This window comes from Heterodontus francisci, chromosome 20 (assembly GCF_036365525.1).
Source record: "Heterodontus francisci isolate sHetFra1 chromosome 20, sHetFra1.hap1, whole genome shotgun sequence".
NCBI classification, from domain to species: domain Eukaryota; kingdom Metazoa; phylum Chordata; class Chondrichthyes; order Heterodontiformes; family Heterodontidae; genus Heterodontus; species Heterodontus francisci.
The window spans coordinates 13,107,699-13,133,457 of NC_090390.1; the positions used below are offsets into that span (position 1 = coordinate 13,107,699).

The following is a 25,759-nucleotide window of genomic DNA, read 5'->3' on the forward strand; positions in this document are numbered from 1 at the left end:
GCTCACTCCCCACTGCCCACTCATCCCCACTGCCCGCTCCCTGCTCTCCACTGCCCACTCGTCTCCACTGCCTACTCCTCGTCTACAGTGCCCACTTCCTGCTCGCCACTGCCGATTCCTTGTCTCCACTGCCTACACCTCGTCTACAGTGCCCACTCCCTGCTCGCCACTGCCAACTCCTTTTCTCCACTGCCCAGTCCTCTTCTCCACTGTCCACTCCTCATCTCCACTGCCCACTCCTCATCTCCACTGCCCACTCCTCATCTCCACTGCCCACTCCCCGCTCTCCACTGCCCACTCCCGGCTCTCCACTGCCCTCTCCCCGCTCTCTGCTGCCTACACCTCATCTCCACTGCCTACACCTCGACTCCACTGTCCACTCCTCCCCACTGACCACTCCTGATCTCAACTGACCACTCTTTGTCTTCACTGCCCGCTCATCACTGCCCAGTCCTCATCACCACTGCCTGCACCTTGTCTCCACTGCCCACTTCTTGTCTCCAATGCCCACTCCACGCTCCCCACTGCCCGTTCCTCATCTCCACTTTTTATCTCCACTGCCCACTCATACTCTCTACTGCCCACTCCTCATCTCCACTGTCCATTTCCCACTCTCCACTGCCCACCTGTCCTCTCCACTGCCTACTCCTCGTCTCAACTGCCCACTCCCCTCTCTCCACTGCCCACTCCCCATCTCCACTGCCCACTCCTCGTCTCCATTGCCCACTCCTCGAGTCCACTGCCCACTCCTCGAGTCCACTGCCCACTCCTCATTTCCACTCCCCAGTTGTCCTCTTCACTGCCCACTCCTCGTCTCAACTGCACAGTCCCCGCTCTCCACTGTCCAGTCCTCATCTCCACTGCCACTCCTTGTTTCTACTGCCCACTTCCCGCTCTCCACTACCCATTACTCATCTCCACTGCCCACTCGACTCCAGTGCCCACTTCCCACCTTCAACTGTCCACTTCTCGTCTCCACTGCAACTCCTCAACTCCACTGACTACACCTCTCCACTGCCCACTCCTGATCTCAATTGCCCACTTCTCCTCTCCACTGCCCTCTCCCCATTCTCCGCTGCCCACATCTCATCGCCACTGCCCACTCAACTCCAGTGCCCACTTGTCCTTTCCACTGCCCACTCCTCAATCCACTGCACACTCCTGATCTCAACTGCCCACTCATCTCCACTGCCCAATCCTTGTCTCCAGTGCCCACTCCTTTTCTCTACTGCCCACTTGTCATCTCCACTGCCCACTCCTTGCCTCCACTGTCCACTCCTCATCTCCACTGTCCACTCCCCACTGCCTACTCGTCTCAACTGTCCACTCCTAATCTCCACGGCCCACTCCCCGTCTCCACTGCCCATTTGCCGCTCTACACTGCCCACTCCTCCGGCTGAATTTTACACCACCCCAGCAGGTTGAATGGTGGCCTGGGGTGGCGGGGCAGCGTAAAATTGAGCGGGAGGCCTACCCGCCCCACTCCCGTGTCCTGTCAACTTTACGTTGGCTGGAGGCAGGGGGAAACGGCCCACCCAAGGCCCGTAAGTGGCCACTTAACAGCCACTTAAGGGCCCTCGGCCGCCTCCATGGGTATTTTACCCGTGGCATGCAGGCATGCTGGGGACATGAAAGGCCAGAAACTATCGCTGGGTGGCGAGGTGGGGGGCAGGGGAACATGGCAGTCGGTCACAGGGTGCCTGACTGAGTGTTGCCCCGCCTCCCAACCCACCCCGGGGATCCAAGATGACCCCTGCCCTCAACCACTCCAGCCTCGCCAGGGAAGGACCAATCTCCCTGGTGAGGCATGCCCAACTTACCTTCACTCATGGCTCCATCTGGGCTGCAGTCCGAGCAGTGGCCACCGCTCCCGGTGGCGCTTCTGGGACTGCCGGCCCACTGATTGGCTGGCAGCTCACTGAGGTGGGACCTCCTCCCTCAATCTGGTGTAAGTCCCGCCTCAGGATAATTAAAGCCCGGGGACCCGTGAAATGTGGGACGGATCCCTGGGCTAGGCGGAAGCGGGCTTGTCACCGACTTTTATGTGGTGGTGAATTCCCATCTGCCGAAGGTAAAATCCAGCCCCTCGCTTCCAATGCCCACTCGTGTTCTCCACTGCCCACTCCTTGTCTCCACTGCCCACTCCTTGTCCCCACTGCCTACTCATTTCCACTGCCCACTCCCCGCTCCCAGCTGCCCCCTCCTCATCTCCACTGCCCAGACACCCACCGCCACTGCCCACTCTCCGCTGCCCTCTTCTCGTCACCACTGCCCGCTACTTGTCTCGACTGCCAGATCCTCGACTACACGTCTCCACTGCCCACTCCTCATGTCCACTGCCCATTCTCGCTGTCCATTGCCCACTGTCCTATACCCACTCTTCCTCAGTGGAGAGAGATGCAGTCTCAGCATTCCACGAGCCCCCATTTCCCAGTCTCCAAATCCCACGAGCGCCAATTCCACAGTCGCCATCTCCACCGAGCACCCATTCCCTAGTCTCCATCTGTTCTGAGCCCCCATTCCCCATCTCCCTCAAGCCCCCCCATTCCCCAGTCTCGATCATTCCTCGACTCCCATTCCCCAGTCTCCATCTCTCCCCGAGCCCCATTCCCCAGTCTCCATCTCTGCCCGAGCCCCATTCCCAGTCTCCATCGCTCCCCGAGCCCCATTCCCCAGTCTCCAACGCTCCCCGAGCCCCATTCCCCAGTCTCCATCTCTCCCCGAGCCCCATTCCCCAGTCTCCATCTCTCCCCGAGCCCCATTCCCCAGTCTCCATCTCTCCCCGAGCCCCATTCCCCAGTCTCCATCTCTGCCCGAGCCCCCATTCCCCAGTCTCCATCTCTCCCCGAGCCGATTCTCCAGATCCCATCTCTCTCCCCGAGCCCCCATTCACCATTATTCCCTGAGCCCCCATTCCCCTTCTCTCCCCGAGCCCCCATTCCCCAGTCACCATGTCTCCCCAGATCCCATCACTTTCCCTGAGCCCCCATTCACCATTATTCTGAGCCCCATCCCCCAGTCTCCATCTCTCCATGAGCCCCCATTTCCCATTATTACCCGAGCCCCCATTCTCCAGTCTCCATCTCTCCCCGAGCCCCCATTCTCCAATCTCCATCATTCTCTGCGCCCCCAATTCCCAGTCTCCATCTCTCCGTGAGCTCCCCATTTCCTCCAAGGCCCAAGTCTCCATATCTCCTCGAGCTCTATTCCCCTGTCTCTATCTCTCCCTGAGCTTCCTATCTCTCCTTAAGTCTCCATCTTGCTCCCCGAGCCCCCATTTCCCAGTCTCCATCTCTCCCCCGAGCCCCCATTCCCCAGTCTCCATCTCTCCCCCGAGCCCCCATTCCCCAGTCTCCATCTCTCCCCGAGCCCCCATTCTCCAGTCTCCATCTCTCCCCGAGCCCCCATTCTCCAGTCTCCATCTCTCCCCGAGCCCCCATTCTCCAGTCTTCATCTCTCCGCGAGCCCCCATTCCCCATCTCTTCCCAAGCCCCCATTCCCCAGTCTCCATCTCTCTCCGAGCCCCCATTCCCCAGTCTCCATCATTCCCCAAGCCCCCATTCCCCAGCTATTACAGAGTCCCCATTCTCCAGTCTCCATTTCTTCCCGAGCCCCATTCTCCAGTCTCCATCATTCCCTGCGCCATTTCCCAGTCTCCATCTCTCCCTGAGCTCCCCATCTCCCCCAAGCCCCCAGTCTTCATATCTCCTCGAGCTCCATTCCCCTGTCTCCATCTCTCCCCAAGCGCCCAATTCCCCAGTCTCCATCGCACCTCGAGCCCCCATTCCCCAGACTCCATCTCTCTCCGAGCCCCAATTCCCCTGTCTCCATCTTCCCCCCCCGAGCCTCATTCCCCAGCTCCCATCTCTCTCCCTGAGCCCCCATTCCCCATTATTCTCCAAGCCCCCATTCCAAAGTCATCTCTCCCCAGCCCCCATCTCACCGCGAGCCCCCATTCCCCAGACTTCATCTCTCTCCCCGAGTCCCAACTCCCCAGACTCCATCTCTCCCCCAGCCTCGCACCCCAGATCGCATCACTCTCCCTGAGCCCCCATTCCCCATTACTCCCCGAGCCCCCATTCCAAAGTCATATTCTCTCCCCGAGCCCCCATTCCCCAGTCTCTATCTCTCCGCGAGCCCCCATTCCCCAGTCGCCATTTCTCCGCGAGCCCAATTCCTCAGTCTCCTTTGTTCTCTGAGCCCCCATTTCCCAGTCTCCATCTCCCCCGAGCCCCCATTCCCGTCTCCATCTCTCCCCGAGCCCCCATTCCCAGTCTCCATCTCCCCCGAGCCCCCATTCCCAGTCTCCATCTCCCCCGAGCCCCCATTCCCTATCTCTCCCCGAGCTCCCATTCCCCAGTCTTCATCTCTCCCCGAGCCCCCATTCCCCAGTTTCCATCACTCCCTGAACCCCCAATCCCCATTCCCCAGTCTCCATTCTGCTTCCAGAGCCCCACTTCCCTTCCTCCCGATTTCCCATAATCATCATCACCGTTATGCTCTCTCCCCTGAACTTCATCTCCCTCTCTTCCCAAAACTCCCATTTTCCAAACTGTCTCCACAAACTCCCCCATTCTTCAGTCTCTCTCTCTCCCCCATCACCCCCCCCCCACCCCCAAGACCTCATTCCCCAGAACTGCACTGACATGGGCCTTGATCCTACAACCATCTGACTCAGAGGCGAAAGCCAAACTGACAATTCTATTTCCATTATAATTAAAAGCTTAATGAGTGGAGTTACAAGAAGTGCGATTGCATTCCTTGCTCAGAGCTCCGTTAGAGGCGATCTCTCATTGGATGCTGAAGATCAATAAGCGGTATTGGCAGCTCCTTGGAAATTCTCGACTCCCTTGTGCACTGCTGTTTACTGAAACTCCATCCTGTCGTGCATGCTTTCACTATGATCTTACCTGCTTCAGTTAGCATCCCCGAAAGTTCAGCATCTAAGTGAACAGGCTTAAGCTTCGACATCACTTTCATCGCAGTCTGTCCAGTCCTTCATTAACACTTTGTTAAAATTGAGAAGATCCTTTGTATTGAGGCTATCAAATAAAATCGGCTCTTCCAGATTGTCAAGTACATCAATTGTTGAGAAATCCACAGTTGTGTAAACCCTATTACATCTCTGAGAGCTTCATTATAGTGCTGTGTAAGTCCCAATATAACTGTGTCCAATCCCCAATATGTTGCCATCTCTCCCCTGAGCCCCCATTCGCATCTCCACTGTCAGTTAGCTCCCTCAGTGTTAAGCAGCTTTGTAAATCTACTCAATAAGGTTCTCCTAAAGAAGTCACATTAGATCAACTTTAATGTATTCACAATGTCACTTTAAAACATGTGCGCTTCTACCAGAGTGTATAAAATTAAAGATTCTGCTACATGAGTAAGGCATGCATTTTACACAGATCTCAACATACTTGTCTACAAGAGGTGACAGCAATGTGTAATACAACGTTCAACTTATTTTTCCTGGAAATGCTTTTCAGATTGCAACAACTGCTTTCATCTCTCAGGGGAACTTTAAGTTACCAAATATATATTGTTAAGACACGGCACAATACTTCACAAAATTATATAACAGGGAAGTAAATCAGAATATCTTTGTTGCTTAGAATGTTGCACAGCTACAACAAAGCAGGCTAGGTGGAGCTCAATTCCAGTTCTATCCACTTCAATAGCCTTAGGAAAAATCAGTGAACAGACAATTTAAAAGCGAGTATATTTGGGTGACAATAAGCACAAAACCGGAACTGATACAGAGCACAGTAATTTGAAATTGGGACTTTTGCAAATCCAGCAGCCTCAAATTAACGTGTGTGTAGCTGCTGCTCTTTTTGGCATTTCATACGGAAGTTCTTTTGCATGTTTATCTATGCAGTGCTCAGCAGAACACACTCTGAAAACCTCAACTATGACGATGGAGCCACAGCTGTTTAAAAAGAAAAGTGCAGGGAATATGCAATACTACCCCTGTCTCAGGAGATGGTGCTGTCCATGAGGCATCTTACTGCCCAGATTCACGAAGTCTACATGCCACAGCAGTAATAAGAGCAGCTCCTTTTCCACTACCATCTTCTGATAACAGGAACGTCACATCACATTTTGGGGCCAGTTCCTTTACTGTTTTATGCATGATCTTTGAAAAACTGTTAAGGAAAAAGAAACAACATCTGTGTCATTGTTTGGTCATGTATTCTGGCTAGAGCCATACAACACAGAAACAGGCCCTTCGGCCCATCGTGTCTGTGCCGGCCATCAAGCACCTACCTATTCTAATCCCATTTTCCAATCCCAGTCCCATACCACACATCATCAATAACCAAGGCACATAGCTCTACAATTAATTAGTGACTGAAAATATTGTCAGTATGCTAAGGATTACAGCCCAGGAGTTAAACAAACCCACTCCAGATTGAAAGGAGAACATGGGCACAGCACAGAATTGGAACAAAGGTTCAGGGCATTGGCTGGGAATGGTTCATGAGTTATTGCTCTACTTCTTCCATCCCAGGGTGCTGCAGGCCTGACTGACATCACTCAGCATAGCATGAACCCAGTCAGATCTGAGATTATTTGGCCTGTATAGTGCTGCATTGGACTTCTAAGCAACAGAGAGTGGCCTCACTTCCACTGTGCAATGCAAATTTGGTGCACTCGTCTGCAGCTTTGTTGTTAACCTGAAATAGTCTTTGTATTTGTGCTTTGTTCACTCAGATTCTTCTTCCTCTGGCCCCATCCATTCATTTTAATCATGAGCAGCACCTGTCATTTTCTGATATGTGCTCCAGCCAGCACGATTCCCTAAAATCTGCATGGAATTACCTTCAACTTGCCCATGGGAACAGCTGCTTACAGAACACTATTGGTGTACACCTATTTATACAGCACTCCCAGTGTACACCATGTGGCAGGCAAAGTGTAGCTGTGGCCAAGAAACCAACAGCAACGTGATTGGTTAATGTTCTTGAATAAAAAATTAAACTTTTCTTAAATTCACTTCAAGCCCTCCTCTGCATGGAGGCCTTCCTAAATTCTATACAAGAAATGAGCCAGTGCAAGGAATGCCCCATTGCGATGAGCTCCAAGCTGCCTGCTAGAACAATGCACACAGCCAAGGTCAACTGCGGGGAAACATTTTGGTAATGGTTATTCACTTCTTGGTGACTTCAAAACTGTAACTGTTCCTTGGAATTACTACTTCTTTTAGACAATCAGGCAACTCTTAAAGCCATGCTTATGGTCTTGTTTCTTAGATAGGACCCTCGGCTGACATGAGCCGAGGAAAATGACACATAGGCAATTTGATGCCACTTTCACGTGATTGAATATTAACTTCCTACCATCCCCTGACTCAGGAACAATGCTCCCATCCTGCTCTGACATCACTAGAACCAGTGGCCCACTCACAGCTCCTTTCTCCTCTTACCAATGCCCCACAAACTGGCTCACTCAGGGTGTTAAGATCAGCGATGTCAGGGTCTCTCTCTTTCAGTTCTTTTCATTTGGAACTTAGTTATAATGAAAAGTAAAACTTTTAAATTCCTAAATGGCAAATAACAATTTATCCAATAATTTTTGATTGTAAATGTGATTTTTAGGCTAATATTGCACTCTTATTTTAAACAAGGTTAAACCCTATGTGGAATCAGTTTGGACAATCTTAGTCCGGTTCCGAGAGAATATATGTCCACTGTACAGAACACCATCTAGGACAAAGCAGCCCGCTTGATTGGCACCCATCCACCATCGTAAAAAACATTCACTCTTCACCATCGATGCACAGTAGCAACAGTGTGCACCATATACAAGATACATTGCCGCAATTCACCACACCTCCTTCGACAGGACCTTCCAAACCTGCACTCTTCCACCTAGAAGGACAAGGGCAGCAAACACCTGGGATAACCACCACCTGCAAGTTCCCCTCCAAGCCATAAACAATCCTGACTTGGAACTATATCGCCATTCCTTCACTGTCGCTGGGTCAAAATCCTGGAACTCCCTTCTTCACTGCAGATGGGTGTAGCCACACCAGATGGACTGCAGCAGTTCACCACCTTCTCAAGGGTAATTAGTGATGGGCAACACATGATGGCCTTGCCAGCTATGCCCACATCCCACTAAACAAATAAAGACGCCAAGTTTGTCACTAAGTGTCAATGTTACTCAGACAGACCTCAAGGTGGTTGTGATGTGAAATGGAACAAATGGCACATTGGTTCACTAATGGGCACTTTACTCAGGCAAATTGATGGGGAAACATAGAGGGAGCCTTACTCCATAACTGGTTGTACTCTTCGACCTTAGAATGCTTGATTGGGTGCCTGAAATGAAAAGTGTTCCATTTCCACAGCACAGGCACCAGCACAAAATTGTTTTACAAAGTTAAAACACTTACTGTGGGTGGAGCTTGTAGAGGGTTCCATCAACACCGACAGTGATCTCCAGGTGATCCAACCCCCGGTTCTCCCTTATTTTGTCGACAACAGCAGCCATTCCTGCACCACAGAGCTGGGCCGCTCTCTTGGAAACAACACCGCACACCTCCTTAACAATGATACTGTCATCACAAGTGCTGTCCAGGCCAAGCTGCTGAAGGATTGCACGGACCTGCAGCAGAGCCAGGCGGTCACTGTTCACAAACAGAGAACAAAATGGGAAGTCAGCCATGAATATTAGCATAGCCAAACTGGATGAGTCATCTTAAAAAAAAACCACCGCATACCTTTCTATCTGGGACAGAAACTTTGTTTCAAAGATGCTTCTCGTCTTTAGTCTCTCTGAGATCTGCCCTCTGAACAGGAATCCTCGTCTGGTGAAATCGATGACTACATTTCGAACAATCTCACCCAGATACATCCCACTGATCATTTTTTCATATCTGTGGTGACAGATACAAAAAGAATCTTTAACTGTTTGTGCAACACTTTCCATTTAAGGCCTCCCCATATTCCAATTATTGTACAAACGTTGTATTTCTGTTTACATCCCAATAAATATTAAAATCTACTCCACAAAAGCAAGTTGGCATTATAAAGCCTTGCACTTAGTGCTGACTGCACAAAACACAGAATTACATATTGAGCTTGTTAATTCAGCATCAGAACCTCACCAGTATTCATGGCTGACTGAAAACATTGGCCTACTTTTGGTTCCCAACGCTGACCTTATGCCTCCACGGCTGACCTTAGTGCAAGATTTCCCAAATGTTAAATGAGCGCAGCCAAAGGTGAAGCATCCAGGTTTCCAAGCTGTCACTGCCCAACTATACCATAACCCCAATCCAGTTAAAATGATTCAGATTGTGCATCAACTCTGCATTGTATCAACCCACTTTTGTTTCCCTTGGTTTAACGACAGATCATCCACATTGTTGTCGTACTCCGTCCTGATATCATCAAGGCATCCATTGTCACCAAAAGCTCCCCACTCCATGTTCACACACATGAGCCCCTCATCTCCCTCCACAGTCTCTGTGTTTCGCGCCTCTTCCATGTAACAGGTATTGCTGCCAGTCCCTGTGCAGAAACAGTGACATCAACATTAAAGACTGCATCTAAATATTATGAGCCTTGTGTTTTCAAATTAAAATAAAATATAAAATAAATCTAAAAAAATGCTGCAATTCACTCGCGGAGTTCCACCTTGAATTAACAGAACATAAAACCATTTAGCAGGCAAATATTTAGAAATAAGAACAACTTGTGTTCATGTAATGTCTTTAATGTAGTAAACATCATGAGGTACTTCAGGGAGCCAAATGGACTCCCAGCATAACTGAAAAGAAAGAATTTATACAGCACCTTTCGCAACTTCAGGGTGTCTCAAAACGTTTTACAGCTAATGAAATACCTCTGAAGTATAGTCACTGTTCACATGGCAGCCAATTGGCAGTTGGGAGTTACTGACACTAAGGTTGAAGAGCTGAGTTATAGGAGGATTTTGAATTGTAGGTAGTAAGGCAGAGGGTTCTAGAAAGTCTGTTGGAGAGATGATTAGGGGCAGCTTTTTCCTGAGGAAAAGGGTGAAGGTGGTGGAGTTTAGAAGCAAGCAAAGCAATGTGTAAACCCTTAGTGATTTAAACTTCTGAGGTGACAAGGCTGTACTTGATGATGAAGTTGAGGAAATGGTTGTAGGTGTTTGGTTGGGAAGATGTGAGGCATTATTATAGCACAGCAGACAAATGAGTGAGGATAAGGAGCTGCTTAGTGCAGCGATCTTGGGGGGCTTGGGAAGGGGGTGGCAGTTAGGGTCCCAAGCTCTTGTGACTGACAATTTGTTTGCAGGCCTGGCTGGCTGATGGTCAGAGTAGGCCTGGCTGCTAGCAGAGGGGCCAGGGCAGCAGTACTGGCTGAGTTTCAGGAGACTGAGTTCACTCCAGTCACATATTCTGGATGTTGAGCAGGTGGGGTGGATCACACCCTGAAAGAAAGAGATAAGACTGGTTACAGTGCTGGGTCAGCGCCCTGGACTGGGTAGAACTCCACTTAGTCCCATTCTCCTACCCTTTCCTCAGATCCTTTTTCTTTTTTCAAATACATATTAATTTTACTTTTAAAAGGTATTCTGGATTCTGCTTCACCACTGTTAGTCCTGCATTCCATGCCCTAATAACCCCCTGTGTAAAAGTATTTCTCCTAACCTCTCCTGTTGTTCTTTTGGCAATGATCTGAAATTCATTCTGTCAAGTCATCAAGTAGTGTTGGAGGTACCAGGGATGCTGTTGGTCCCCATGGGACTGACCCCACAGTGACTCAGTACCTTCAGGAGAGGAAGGGACAAGAACTGGAATTTTGTTTTAAAATAACTCCCAATTAGCAAAATGTGCCTGTGCCAGCAAGCTGATTGATCATGATCATCTTTAAATCAGATCAGTAAATGGTGAAACTACGCTGAATTCATTTGTTAAACAATAATCTGGATCCGCAGGGCAGATAAATTTACAAATTATGTCGAGAGAGAGAATCTGGGAGTGTTTTCCTTGGCTCTAAGAAGGTTAAGGGAGATTTAATAGAGGTGTCCAAAATTATGAGGAGGTTTGATACAGTTGATAGAAGGAAACTGCTTCCAATGGCAGTAGGCCAGTAGGCAGAAAGCACAGATTTAATTAATTGGCAAAAAAGCTGAGGGGTGAAATGAGGGTTTTTTTATGCAGTGAGGTGTGATCTGGAATGCACTCCCTGGAAAGTTGGTGGAAGCAGATTCAATAATAACTTACAAAAGGCAATTGGATAAATAGTTGAAAAGAGAAAAAAAAAGTAAGGCAATGGGGAAAGCGTGCGGGAGTGGAATTAATTAGATAGCTCTACCAGTGAGCCAGCACAGACATGATGGATGAATGGCCTCCTTCTGTACTGTATGATTCTGTCATCTGGTGTCAAATCCCATGTCAAGTTATTTGGCTGGAAGAAATCAACAAGTCCCAAGATACTTGCAGGCATATCTTCCCTTATGGGTAACAGGGTTTGGAGATTATGACCAGGTCCACTGGCAATACTTTGCTGGAAGTGTGGTGGACACACCGTTTATGCTCATGTGGTTTCCTTCACAGTTCTGGTGAAGTAACAGCAGCAGAGCGGGTGCAGCTCTGAAGAATATCCCAGCCTATATGGCTAGCTGCAGTAGAGAGGTACACCGCAGGGATCCTAGATCAGAAAATCAGGGCTAGTGTTATCACTCCATCTGCAACGTTGCATTTATATAGTGTCTAACATGACCTCAAGATGTACCAAAGTGCTTTACAGCCAATGAAGTACCTTTGAAACGTAGTCACTATTGTAATATAGGAAATGCAGCAGCAAGTTCCCACATGCAGTAGTGAGATCTTCTAAAAAGAAAAACTTGCATTTATATAGCACCTTTCACAACCACCGGACGCCCAAAGCGCTTTACAGCCAATGAAGTATTGATGAGCGCAGTCACTCTTTCACTCTTGTAATGTGGGAAATGTTGCAGCCAATTTGTGCACAGCAAGATCTCCCAACAGCAATGTGATAATGACCAGATAATCTGTTTTTGTGATGTTGATTGAGGGATAAATATTGGCCAGGACACCAAGAATAACTCCCCTGCTCTTCTTCAAAATAGTGTCATGTGATCTTTTACAGCCACCTGAGATGGCAGACAGGGCTCGGTTTAATGTCTCATCCGAATGACAGCACCTCTGACATTGCATCACTTCTTCACTACTGAACTGGACTGCCAGCTTGGATTTCAAGGAAGAATTTTTGAAATGGAATTTGAACCTGCAGCTTTCTGACCCTGAGGCGTGATTGCTACTCTTGAGTCAAGTCCGATCTGAGTGAACAAATGCACTTAAAGGTACAGGAGTGATACAAGTTTATAGGCAATCTGTGAATAATGCTAAATCTGAATTATTCAATGCTTGTGTGATATAGGACACTCAGATCTGGTGTTAATAGGCATGTCCTGTGTTACTTCTACATTTACTCCCTCTTGACAAAACTGGACCTCCATCTCATTTAGCATCACAAATTTGAATGTTTGTGGACTACATAGGGTCATTTTTGATTTTGCTCTGCTGATGATGGGGATAACAGAAGTTTGGGTGTGGGCTGGCAATGATTTTCCAACTATTAATTGGTTGAAAACTCGTGTACAGTGTGTGCTCCCGGCAGATGAGGCTCACCATTAGAAACACAATTAAAAAATGAGCCCCATAACTGCAACACTAATATGCTTTAGAGCTGAGTGTGCCTGATGTAGAATCATTCACAATGGGCCCAAATTGGCAGTCCTCCTAATTTTCTAGTATTAATATTAATGACCAAAAGTCAGCCAGACAAATAACTGGTTACAAATGTCCATGCTCAATAAACCTATTTGCTCTGTCATTGAGCATAGCTCCATACTGTGGGTGCTAAATCTTAACATTTAATCCATGGTTTTAGAACTACTTCTAAGTTTTCATCATGCATAGATTGTAAACCAGCTAAATGTTGCAGGGGTCAGAAGGTTCACAGCAGGTTACTCACCCACAATCATACCAACTTCACAATGTGGATCTTCATATGCACATGTCATCATGGTCCCAACTGTGTCATTCACAATCGATACAACATCAAGTTCAAACTCCTAGTAGGAATATTTAAAAAAACAAAAAGACATTTTGTTAGGGGCGGCACAGTGGCGCAGTGGTTAGCACCGCAGCCTCACAGCTCCAGGGACCCGGGTTCGATTCCGGGTACTGCCTCCTGTGTGGAGTTTGCAAGTTCTCCCTGTGTCTGCGTGGGTTTTCTCCGGGTGCTCCGGTTTCCTCCCACAAGCCAAAAGACTTGCTGGTTGATAGGTAAATTGGCCATTATAAATTGTCACTAGTATAGGTAGGTGGTAGGGAAATATAGGGACAGGTGGGGATGTTTGGTAGGAATATGGGATTAGTGTAGGATTAGTATAAATGGGTGGTTGATGGTCGGCACAGACTCGGTGGGCCGAAGGGCCTGTTTCAGTGCTGTATCTCTAATCTAATCTAATCTAATCAACAGGGTGTAACAGACTTGACCCACTCCAGTGCCTATGTAACAGACTTGACCCACTCCAGTGCCTATGTAACAGCCTCAAGCACTTGTTATTCTTTCTGCATCAATTAGATGGAAGTTATTGACTCTGAGCTGTCCTGGCTGGAATATCTGCAGATTATAACTTCAACAAATGTTCTGAAAGGGATGGTTTGTTCCAGATAAAATCAGCCTTTCACACATTGCAAATATGCCAGGCTCCAATCTGATTTGTGAAATACTGCTTTGACCTCATGTGTTGGTGGGAGCCTGGCTGAGGGCAGGGTGAGAGAACAGACCTGGCGTATCTCTGAGGGGTGATATGGTCTCCAGGCAAGTGTGAGTGGCCGCACTGGGAATCCAGGTCAGAGCCTGGACCCCTGAAGATGGCTCTACATTTCTTTTTAAATCTTAGTAGTGCCTGACCCTCACCCCATTAACAAGGATGAAAGCTGCAGACCATGGGGTCTCACAAGGGAGCCCCTGGAACACTGTGCACCTTAGGGCTAAGAGAATTGAAAACTGCATTACAGTAACTAAAGGTAAGAAAATATGACAAAGGGAAATGTGTTAGGATGATTAAAATGTCCCTTCGAACTTCCTCGACCTTTTGGGGGGATATTTGGAGCATGGACTACAAGGACGGAAGAAAGAACTTGTATTTATAAAGCACTTTCCATGACCACATGCTTCACAGCCAATAAAGTGTGGTCACTGCTGTAATGTAGAAAACTAAATGCTGAATCATAAAGACCCTGAAGGGCCAGGCTTGATTCTGGTTTGTGTCAATTTCAAGCAGTGCAGTTTGCAATATAACTGTCCTCAGTGTCCAAGGGAGTGATGGAGGATCCAACTTCTGATTGCTAACAAGCAACCCTTGTTGAAAAGTGCACGTTTGTGTGTGGCTCTGATTTCTCTGTGCTCAAATAACAGCCAGTGTCCTGCCTCTCACACTAAAAAGACCATGAGTGGGTTATCAGAGGGTAACCAGCACCAGTGGTACTGGCACCCACAGGTCCGTTCCTGTGCTAGCAGCACCCACGGGCCAATGTCTTTAGAGAGGGTTAGAGAAAAAATGTGGCTGGAGGGGTGATCGCATTCATGCTCCGCAGGCTTCCCACTCTAACTAGCTGCTTGATTTCACACCCTCACCTGAATCTTCAAGAATTGCATTGCGGAGAAAGGCTACTTAACAATTTAACTGGAAAATATATCAAGGCAAAAAAACCATCCAGAAATTTTCAGAATGAAACCTGATTCAACAGAGGATTTCCAATTAATTTTACAACAACCCACAGATAGAAGAAATGAATATTCCCATTTGTTCCTAACTTTACAATGAGAAGCATCTGTTTTGTCCATTTTCCCAAATTTTCCCACCTGCTTTCTTGATGACACTGCCTCAGACTGGAGCATGGTTCATTAGTGCTGACGGCCCTCTGGTATCTGGATAACTATCCAGTCATTCACCCCGTGTCAGCCTGATGAGTGTTCACAGGCTTTTTGAGCATAGAGGATGTGGTAGCCAGGCCCCATCCTGTCCTCACCTAATATCTACATGTCGGTGGTTTCTAGTTACAAAGGTTACTTTCACAGGTGTGTGATGGAGTACGAGCAGTCATGACAGCTGTACTCTGGAATATGACTGGTGAGAAAGGTTTTACATAAGCATGGCAGTAATGACCAATTACATAGCACCAAAGCAAAACTTTAAGCTAGAAATGACTTTTACTGATATTCCAGGATGACAAAACATTTTAAAGTCTGTGAGGATTAAATTGACTAACCTTGGAAACAGAAGTGGGGATCGCAGTTCATTGCGCTGTACTGCAGGCAACACGTTAAATTTGTGCTGCCTGCTGTTCCATATGATAGCTGTAAGCAGCCAATGCTATGCGCACTGTTCAATATCGCAAGTACCTAGCTCTATTTAAAGGCAATCTGCATCTCTTAAAGGGGAGGTGCATTGTGTCTGCAAGGTGTGGTTTTTTGAAAAGTGAATCTGGGCTGTGATACTTTGAACAATGGCTGAACATGCGAGATAGTGAGCACCAAGGTTTTCAGACATTGCACTGGAAGTCTTGGTGCTAGACGTTGTTACAACTGAGGCGGGAGGCGCGCACTAGCTTTTCTAGTTCCACTTCTCCACAGGTCACAACATATATTTAAATGTTTACTCAGTTACCAGTACAGCCAATCATATACTCTACTCTTTATCCCAGAATAAAATACACCAACCAGGTTTCTTCAATAAACAACAAAATTATCAGTTTATTATAAAACAAGGCTCAACCAGTAATGAAGCAAAGCATTAACACACTGATTAAAATATGAAAGTTCCCTTTTTAAAAATTCCCCAACTACACTCACACACATACTGGAAAAAAATCTAGAAATTCACTCTGCAGAGGTCTGTTACAAAAAAAAACTACTTCGGCCAAATACTTGCTAATTCTTGACGAAGAAAGAAAGATATGGAAGGAAGTCAGTTGTCCCTTTTTTTGGTCTGGCATCCGGGTATATGGAGATGGGTCACTGGGATTATTTCAGAAGCAGTCCGTTCTGGAGATGTTGAGAATTATTCTAGTAGGTTATCTAGGAGAAATGTGGCATCAAGGTGTTTCCGCCAGCACACTTGAATTACAGGATTTTTTTCAGCTCCTCGGGAGCTATATGGCACCAGGGATTTTTTTTCCCACACTGGATCCTGACAGGATTTCTCCAGAAAGGTAGAGAAGGACGTGACTTGGGTGGTTTCTTTTTCCTCGTCAGGAAAACACCAACTGTCTTCAAACAGTTCACATCACAACTAAAACTGAAAACAATGTTCAAACCCCAAACAGCGAGTCGACCTCCTGACATGTGACTTCTCTGTAACCATTTTCCCCCAGGTCACCAAGGGTTCTGCTGATTTCTGAGCCCAAATCACAGGTGGCCTCCAGCACAGGTGGCTTTCTAACAACATCTTGTCCTGTCATTGAGCTTGGCAAAAAAAAACACCCATGGAATCTTTTCAGTTTTAACACAAGCTCTCAAAAAAATTAAAATATTAAAAATAATGGAAGCACTTTCGTAATACCGTGGAGAAGAATGATATACTTTATTCAGTCGGTGGCAGGATGCCTTCCAAACAGATGCTCAGGAGGACTGGGAAGTAGCAGTAGAGGTCAATGCCAGGAGGATTGTTCCAAGACCATTGATGCAGTGCAGGAAGAACTTTAACGATCTCGCACGTGTTACCAATGTCAGTGAGTTCGTCTTCAAAGGCCACAGCTTACCAACTACAACACTAGCTTCATCCACTACAACTCCATCACCCACCTACAAACAATTTTTATCAGTATTCAACCCTTCAATTCATATGCTTTACTTCACCTTCACACACTTAGTACTGTTGCAAGCCTGGCATCCACACCTTGCGTACACTAACAGCTATTCAGCCATGGCCATCCAATGCTGCCCTTGTCCTGTTTTGAGGCTGTAATTATGGCTGCAGCAGTTGGCACATTTCAGTCATGACCTCTTTTGTAAAGCAAAGATGTATCAAGCATTGGTCCTTGCTGAAGCTGAGGTACAAAAATTGCTCCCTAAAAACTTGGTAGACATGGCCTCCTCCTGAGAGCCCTTCTCCCCCTCCCCCCCTCTGGTGCTTGTCCTGCCCTGTGTGACCTCTCTTCATTTTCCCAGTCATGCTCAATTCCCAGAGGAAGGCCGACCAGGCCACCCGCATCTGGAAACAACTTGTTTCAGCACAAGCTTTTAAATGAACAGGAAAGTACTTCAGCACGAGCCAGACCACTCCCTGTAGACAATTCAAATTTTAACCAAACATAGGAAAGCTCGAACAACTCACACAATTGTACCAGTAGCCTGAAGAAATAATCCAGCAATTAACCTGTGAGCAGTTCATGGTCCCTTTAAATAACACTGGTGGGAGTTCCTGAATGCTGTTTAATGTCATGTTCAGCTCTGCGAGGTTAAGATAGGCCATAGGCTGGAATGTGAAGTTCAAAAATGGCAGCACCAATGTCAAATCAGTATCATACACTGAGTGATGACATGACCTGCCTGTCTCCATGTTGCCAGTGATCAGTAGGTGTGTGCGTGCAAACCGCATTGTCAAGATGGAGTCCAGCGCACTATCCATTGGAACAGTGTGTGGTGAAAGAGTCAGGACATTGGGCACGGCATGAGGTGGGTGAAAGTAGGGAGATAATGAATCCTCCTTCTCCCTACATTGGAAGGTTTAAAAAAGCAAATGGTTTCTCCTGCAGTTTGCCAGAAAAGTCAGCATTATTTATATTGCTAACAGCCTTAAAAAGCAACTAAAAATTCAAAGTGATTCCTGACAAGGCCCGCTGACATCATCAGAGTGCGCCAAGTTGTGCACATGCTGAGCTACATCTTGCCAGGACTAAGTGGTGCGTGCGTGGGATGACGTCATCGCCACATGCTTCTACTTCACCCCTTGCGGCCTGCCTTGCTTCTTCGAGCGACGCGTGGAGACTGATGAACCGTGGGAGTGAGTAGCTGAGAGGAGGGAAGTAGTGCGGCTCAGAGCTAGCGGCTGTGGGGGGGGTGGGTGGGGGTCCGGGAAGCGGAGAGTAAGCGGCTGGAGAGCAGGGAAACAAGTGGGAAACTTGGTGGGAGTGGGAGGGGAGCAGCGAGGTCTGGAGAGAGCGGGGGCGAGCGAGTTGCTGAGGTGGGAGAGCGGCCAGTTGGGTGGGAGCTAGTAGCTGCGTTTGGGTGAAATCAGTCCTGGTCAGTCATATAAACGAATCACAATAACGAATTGGCAGCTCATTTTATACTCTGCCTGATTTTTTTTTACCATCAATTGGGGTGACAATTCACTATCTTGCAATGGGAATTCAATCATAAAATTCCTTTTGTATTTAATAGGATTACTGGAATATTAAATGGATCTGAGAATTACAGTTAGTATCCTATAACTACATAGTACCATATTATTGGGCTTCCATCCAACTTAATGTACGGTTAGTTTGCTAGAATGAACCATCCATAAGCATTTCCTGTGATAAATTGAGCAGCGCCATCTTTAATCCTGGCAGCTGCCTGAACGTCGCAGACACTGATGTTCCAGTTGAAGAGCCTAATGTGCAAGTACTGCGCCACCTAGTGGTTGTGTTGTCAGCAAATGCAGCCTTGAAAATTAGTAGTAGTGTGGGAGTGACACTTTTGGAAAATGCTAGTGGTGATTCAGAATTAGTTTTTCCTGTATTAAACATCTTTAATAACTTCTACCTTTTAAAGACCTGAATGTTCTTAACAATCTTAAACAGGAATAAAAGCAGAAAGTTCTGGAAATACACACCAGGTCGATCAACATCTGGAATGAGAAAATCCAGGTTGTGTATCACTTTATTTCTAGCATTTTCTGTTTTTATTTCAGATTTCCAACATTTTGATTTTAACATAAAAGGATGTAAATGTTTCATATGAAAGTGGTTGCAGTGTGTTCATCAATTGGATATACAATGAGCACAATCTGTGTGCAAGTGGGAATTCAGTGAAAAGTATCTCAAAAATCTGCAACAGCTGATGACGGAACCCATGGGGTAGGTGGCTACATTGGATTTACATCTACCTGATGAGGGGAGAGCAATGAGCCAGGTTTAATTAAGGAGCATTTACAGTCTAGCTATCTTAAAGCTGCTAATTTTGAGGTTGAATGAGGAGTGCAGCCATGAAGTGGATGTGAAGTTCAACTGCATTGTTTACACTGGGATTCTGTCCGAGTGGGAAATCACAGCACTGATGTTGGGAACACTTTACTGACAGACCATGCATCTCAAACTAAGTTACCAACTGATGGTTATAGCAGATTAAATGGAACCACAGCAATACTTACATTTATCCCATCCCTTCCAAAACAAGTACATTTTCATTGGTTCTGCTCAGTAACTTCTGAACTTGTCAAAAGGCTTTACATTTGTCCCCATCATGTATTGCAACTGCTCAAAGTGGGAAACTGGAAAATGGAGGGCCTGGTTTTTACTTTACTTTCTTTAATGTCCAACCTGGCACTATAAGATACAAAGACAGCCTTCACAATTAATTGAAAACTGCCCTACTTCAAATTACTTCTGGCAGTGGCAGACCAATAAACAACAATTTGCCTTCATATAGCGCCTTTAACATAGAAAAGCTCCCCAAAGTGCTCTAGAATTGTAAGTACCATTTTGGTCCATACATACAAGGAACTTGGTTAGCCTAAAATATGGCAGAGCAGGTTTTGTGTCTGGACTGCAGAATGTGGGAGTTTGTGGGCGGCAAGACTGTTCCAAGCAAGCACATATGCAGTAGATGTCTCCATCTCGAACTCTCTAGCTCAGAGTCATTGAGCTGGAGTGTGAGTTGGAGAGCTCCGACACATAAAGGAGGAGGAGGAATTTCTGGACAGTGAGGGTGTGACTATTAGGGAGCCGGGTAGCAGGGATTTAGGAGAGGTTGAGAAGGAGGTCCCGCAGACACTGGTCCTGTCCAACAGGTAGGATGTACTAGCTACCTGTGATGACAAGGAGAAAGACTGCATGGAGGCCAGCCACAATGCAGACCAAGGCACCATGGCTCAGGAGACTCTCTAAGTTGGGGAAGAGCAGAATAAAAACGTGGTAGTTATAGCAGACTCTATAATTATGGGGATAGTTAGTGTCCTCTGCAGCCATGAATGAGAATCCCAAAAGGTGTACTGTCTACAGGGGGCCAAGGTAAGGGATATCTCATGGCAGCTGGACAGGAACTTGGAAAGGGAGGTGATAAATCCAGTTGTCATGGTCCATGTTGGAACAAACAACATAGGTAGGAACAGGGAGAAGATCCTGCTGAAATAGTATCAGGAGTTAGGCTCTAAATTAAAAAGCAGGATCTCGAGGGTAATAATGCCTGGATTATTGGGTGAACCACGTGCAAATTGGCATCGCAGCAGACACACCAGGAGAATTAACACGTGGCTACAGGACAGTGTGGGAAAGAGGGATTCCTTTTCATAGGACACTGACACCAGTTCAAGGACATGAAGGAGCTGTATCGATGTGTCAGGCTCCAGCTGAATTGGAATGGGACTGTGCTGTGGTGAAAAGGGTAAATACAGAGATGGCATAGGCTTTAAACTGGTAAGATGGCGGGAGGAGCTACAAGAAATGTAAGCAGCCTAAATGTAAATAAAACAGGGAAGGAGAGCACAGGAAAAATTAAAGTAAGCGAGGACATTGATGGCAAGGGAATACGTCGAGTTATAGAACAGGAGTCTGAAAAGATGGTTAAACATAAAAAGTGAGAGGAAATCCTATTAAAAATGAGTTTAAAAAGTCTGTATAGCAATGCACACAGAGTCCGTAATAAAATGGGAGCTGGAGGCAATCATGCGTTGGAAGGAACCAGACATAGTAGGGATAACTGAGACATGGTTACAGAAAAATCAGAACTGGGAATTAAACATTGCAGGGTATAACATATTTAGAAAAGATAGAGAGGGAAAAAGGGGAAGTGGAGGAGCCATACTCATTAGGGATAACATAGCAGTAGAAAAAAGTGACAGCTATCAGTAAGACAACAATAGAATCCATATGGATAGAGATAAAAGATAATAAAGGTTTAACCACACTAATAGGTGTAGTCTACAGACCATCTAACAGTGAAAGGGAGGTGGAGGAAGAAATATGCAGACAGATTACAGAGTTGAGTAAAACACATAGAATAATAATCATGGAGGAATTCAACTACCCTGATATGATATGACAGAAGAAGTAGATAAAGGGGATCAGCTAACTCAATATGTATAAAGCCCAATAAGGGAAGATTCGCCATTGAATCTATAATGGGGAATGAACCAGAGCAGATAAGAGAAGTAAAAGTAGGGGAACATCTAGGCAGAGGTGACTATAATATAATACACTATAAGATGATGATAGAGAAGGACATAAAACATAAGGATGAAAACCAGGTTAATAGAATCATAGAAAGTTTAAGGCACAGAAAGAGGCCACTTGGCCCATCGTGTTTGTGCTGGCTGAAAAACTATCCACCTATTTTAATCCCACCTTCCAGCATTTGGTCCGTAGCCCTGAAGTTTATGGCACTTGAGGTGCATATCCAGACTCCTTTTGAATGAGTTGATGGTCTCTGCCTCAACTACCCTTTCCGGCAGTGAGTTCCAGACCATGGGTGAAAAAGTTTTTCCTCATCTCCCTTCTAATTTTTCTACCAATCACTTTAAATCTATGCCCCCTAGTCACTGGCCTCTCTGCTAAGGTGAATAGACCCTGCACCTCCACACTATCCAGGCCCCTCAAAATTTTGTACATTTCAATCAGATCTCCCCTCAGCCTTCTCTTTTCCAAGGAGAACAACCCCAGCCTATCCAATCTTTCCTCAAAGCTGCATTTTTCCAGTCCCGGCAACATCCTCGTAAATCTCCTCTGTACCCTCTCTAGTCCAATTACATCCTTTCTGTAATGAGGCGACCAGAACTGCACACAGTACTCAAGTTGTGGCCTCACCAATGAGTTATATAGTTCCAGCATAACCTCCCTGCTCTTGTATTGTATACCTCGTCTAATAAAGGAAAGGATTCCATATGCCTTCTTAACTACCTTATTGACCTGTCCTGCTACCTTCAGGGATCTATGGACATTCACTCCAAGGTCCCTTACTTCTTCTACGCTTCTCAGTATTTTCCCATTAATTGTGTATTTCTTTGCCTTGTTTGATCACCTCACACTTCTCCAGGTTGAATTCCATTTACCACTTTTTCGCCCATCTAACCAGACCATCAATATCTTCCTGCAGCCTACAGCTATCCTCCTCGCTATCTACCACACGGCTAATCTTTGTGTCGTCCGCAAACTTCTTGATCATACCCCTACATTTACATCCAAATCGTTAAAATACACCATAAAAAGCAGGGGACCCAGCACTGAGCCCTGCGGAACACCACTGGGAACAGCCCTCCAGTCGCTAAAACACCCGTCAACAATTACCCTTTGTTTCCTGCCACTGAGCCAATTTTGTATCCACCTTGCTGCATTTCCCTGGATCCCAGGGGATTTTATTTTTTTAACCAGTCTGCATGTGGGACCTTGTTAAAAGCCTTACTAAAATCCACGTAGATGACATCAACTGCACTACCCTCATCTATCTTCCTTGTTACTTGTTCAAAAAATTCAATCAAGTTGGTCAAACAAGATCTTCCCTTAACAAATCCATGCTGACTATCCTTGATTAACCTGTGCCTTTCTAAGTGACAGTTTATCCTGTCTCTCAGAATAGATTCCAATACTTTGCCCACTACTGTGGTTAGACTGACTGGCCTGCAATTATTCAGTCTATCCTTCGCTCCCTTTTTAAACAGAGGTTCAACGTTAGCAATTCTCCAATCCTCCGGCACACCTGTATCCACTGAGGACTGGAAAATGATGGTTAGACCCTCTGCTATTTCCTCTCTTGCTTCTTTTAACAGCCTAGGATACATTTCATCTCGCCCTGGTGATTTATCAACTTTCAAGGATGCTAATCCCATTCATACTTTCTCTATCCCTATGTTTATCACATCCAATACTTCACACTCTTCCTCCTTAACTACAACTGCATCGTCCCCCTCTTTTGTGAAGATAGACGCAAAGTATTCATCAAGAACCATACCAATATCTTCAGCTCCTACACATAGGTTACCTTTTTGGTCTTTTATGGGCCCTGCTCTCTCCTTAGTTATCCTCTTACTCTTAATGTATTGATAAAACATCTTTGGGTTCACCTTGATTTTGCTTGCCAATAGTTTTTCATGCCCTCTCTTTGCTTTCCTAATTTCCTTTTTGATTTCACCCCTCCACTTTCTATATTCCTCTTGGCTTGCTGTAGTATTGAGTTCTCAGTGTCAGACATAAGCTTTCCTATTCTGCCTTATCTTACTTTGTAGGCTCCTTGACATCAATGGGCTCCAGATTTGGCTGCCTCATCTTTTTTCTCTGTGGGAATGTTTACCCTCTGAATCTCCCTTTGAATGCCTCTCACTGTGCTGACACTGATTTACCTTCAAGTACTTGTTTCCAGTTCACTTTCGCTAAATCACTTTTCAGTTTAGTAAAATCGGCCTTGCCCCAATTGAGAACTCTAACTCCTGTTCCATCGCTGTCCTTTTCCATAATTATGTTAAAACTGACTGAATTATGATCACTACCACCAAAATGCTCTCCCACTGCCACTCCGTTCAGCTGCCCATCTTGATTTCCTAAAACTAAGTCTAAAACTGTGCCCTCTCTTGTTGGATTTGCTACATATTGGGCAAAAAAGTTCTTTTGAATACACCTCAAGAATTCTGCTCCCTCAGTTTCTTTCACACTAAAACTATCCCAGTTAATATTGGGGTAATTAAAATCCCCTACTATTACTGCCCTATTGTTCTTGCACTTCTCAGAGATTTGCCTACATATCTGCTCTTCTACCTCCCTCTGACTGTTTGGGAGTCTATAGTACACTCCCAGCAGTGATTGCCCCTTTTTTGTTCCTTAGCTCAATCCATATGGCCTCATTTGATGAACCTTCCAACATATCATCCCTCCTCACAAACGTAATAATTTCCTCGACCACAACTGTCGCTCCCCCTCCCTTCTTATCCCCCTCCCTATCGCGTCTGAAAACTCTATAACCAGGAACGTTGATCTGCCAAACCTGTCCCTCCTTAAGCCATGTTTCTGTAATAGCTATGATATCATACTGCCACGTGTCTATCTGTGCCCTCAGCTCATCTGCTTTATTTGCTATATTCCTTGCATTGAAATAGATACCCTTGAACATTGCCAAACTTTTTTTAATTTTCTAATCCTCGTTTCCTCTGTCTTCCAGACTCATCCATTAATTTTCCGCCTTCCATTTTAATTTCTGATTTTGTCCCAGCTGAGTCTACCCTCAGGTCCCCATCCCCCTGTCAAACTAGTTTAAACCCTCCCCAAGAGTACTAGCAAAATGTCCCATAAGGAACTCAGTCCCGGCTCTGTTCAGGTGCAACCCATCCAGCCTGTACAGGTCCCATTTCCCCCAGATTAGAAAAAAGCTGAATTTGAGGGGCTGAGAAGGGAGCTTGAGAAAATAAATGGGCAATAATATTGACAAACAACAATGGGAAACATTTAAAACAGTGTTCAACAGAGTTCAGGAAAAATACATATCCACTAAAAGGAAACAACAAACTAAACACTAGTGAGACTCTATGGAAGAATAAAGACATAAGGGAACAACTGAGGGTAAGGAAAGAGGCATACATTAAACAAGAGGAGTGCATGATAAGAGAGAATACGAAGAGATTAGGGGAAAAGTCAAAGAAACAATTAGGAAGGCAAAGTGGGACTATGAAATTTAATTATCAAAGAACGTAAAACAAAAGAGTAAAATATTTCACAGGCACATCAAAAAAGAAACTTGGTGAAATAAAGAAGAACTTGGTGAAATTACAATCACCAGGGAAACTGATGGAGTTGCGGACTGACAAAGAGGTGGCTAATGAGGTAGCAGATGCGTTGGTGTTAATTTTTCAAAATTCGCTGGAGTCTGGAAAGGTTCCATCAGACTGGAAAGTAGCTAATATAACCCCTCTATTCAAGAAGTTGGGGGAGGGGGCAGGGCGTGGGGAAACAGAAAAAAATAGGCCAGTTAGCTTGCCGTCTGTTGTGGGGAAGGTGGTAGAATCGATCATTGAGGAGGCTCTAGCTGGGCACTTAGAAAAACTCAAGGTAATGGGGAATAGTCAGCATGGCTTTGAATGAGTAACATGTGCTGTGGACAAAGGGGAACCTGTTGATGTCCTGTACTTGGATTTCCAGACGGCAGTTGACAAAGTGCCACATAAAAGGTTATTGTGCAAAGTAGGAGCTCATGGTGTACGGGGTAACAGGGTGGTGGTGATAGGAGATTTTAATTTTCCCAACATTGACTGGGATTCACTTAATGTTAGAGGTCTAGATGGAGCAGAATTTGTAAGGAGCATCCAGGAGGGTTTTCTAGAGCAGTATGTAAATAGTCCAACTCGGGAAGGGGCCATACTGGACCTGGTGTTGGGAAATGAGCCGGGCCAGGTGGTTGACGTTTCAGTAGGGGACTACTTTGGGATCACAATTCCGTAAGTTTTAGAATACTCATGGACAAAGACGAGAGTGGTCCTAAAGGAAGAGTGCTAAATTGGGGGAAGGCCAACTATACCAAAATTCGGCAGGAGCTGGGGAATGTAG

At 46.0% G+C, this 25,759-nt stretch overlaps 1 protein-coding gene across 1 annotated transcript in view; it reads right to left on the bottom strand.

Moving 5' to 3' along the window:
* Positions 1–5,290: 5,290 nt before the first annotated feature.
* The window catches only part of hk1 (hexokinase 1), a 122,489-nt gene continuing 102,020 nt past the window's right edge, over positions 5,291–25,759 (bottom strand). Inside the window, exons 14-18 of the mRNA XM_068052394.1 lie at positions 12,996–13,095; positions 9,335–9,518; positions 8,726–8,881; positions 8,399–8,632; positions 5,291–6,146 (exon numbers count right to left, since the gene is read on the bottom strand). Of these exons, the coding sequence (XP_067908495.1) occupies positions 6,005–6,146; positions 8,399–8,632; positions 8,726–8,881; positions 9,335–9,518; positions 12,996–13,095 (816 nt within the window). The 3' untranslated portion in view covers positions 5,291–6,004. The remainder of the gene's footprint in view (positions 6,147–8,398; positions 8,633–8,725; positions 8,882–9,334; positions 9,519–12,995; positions 13,096–25,759) is intronic.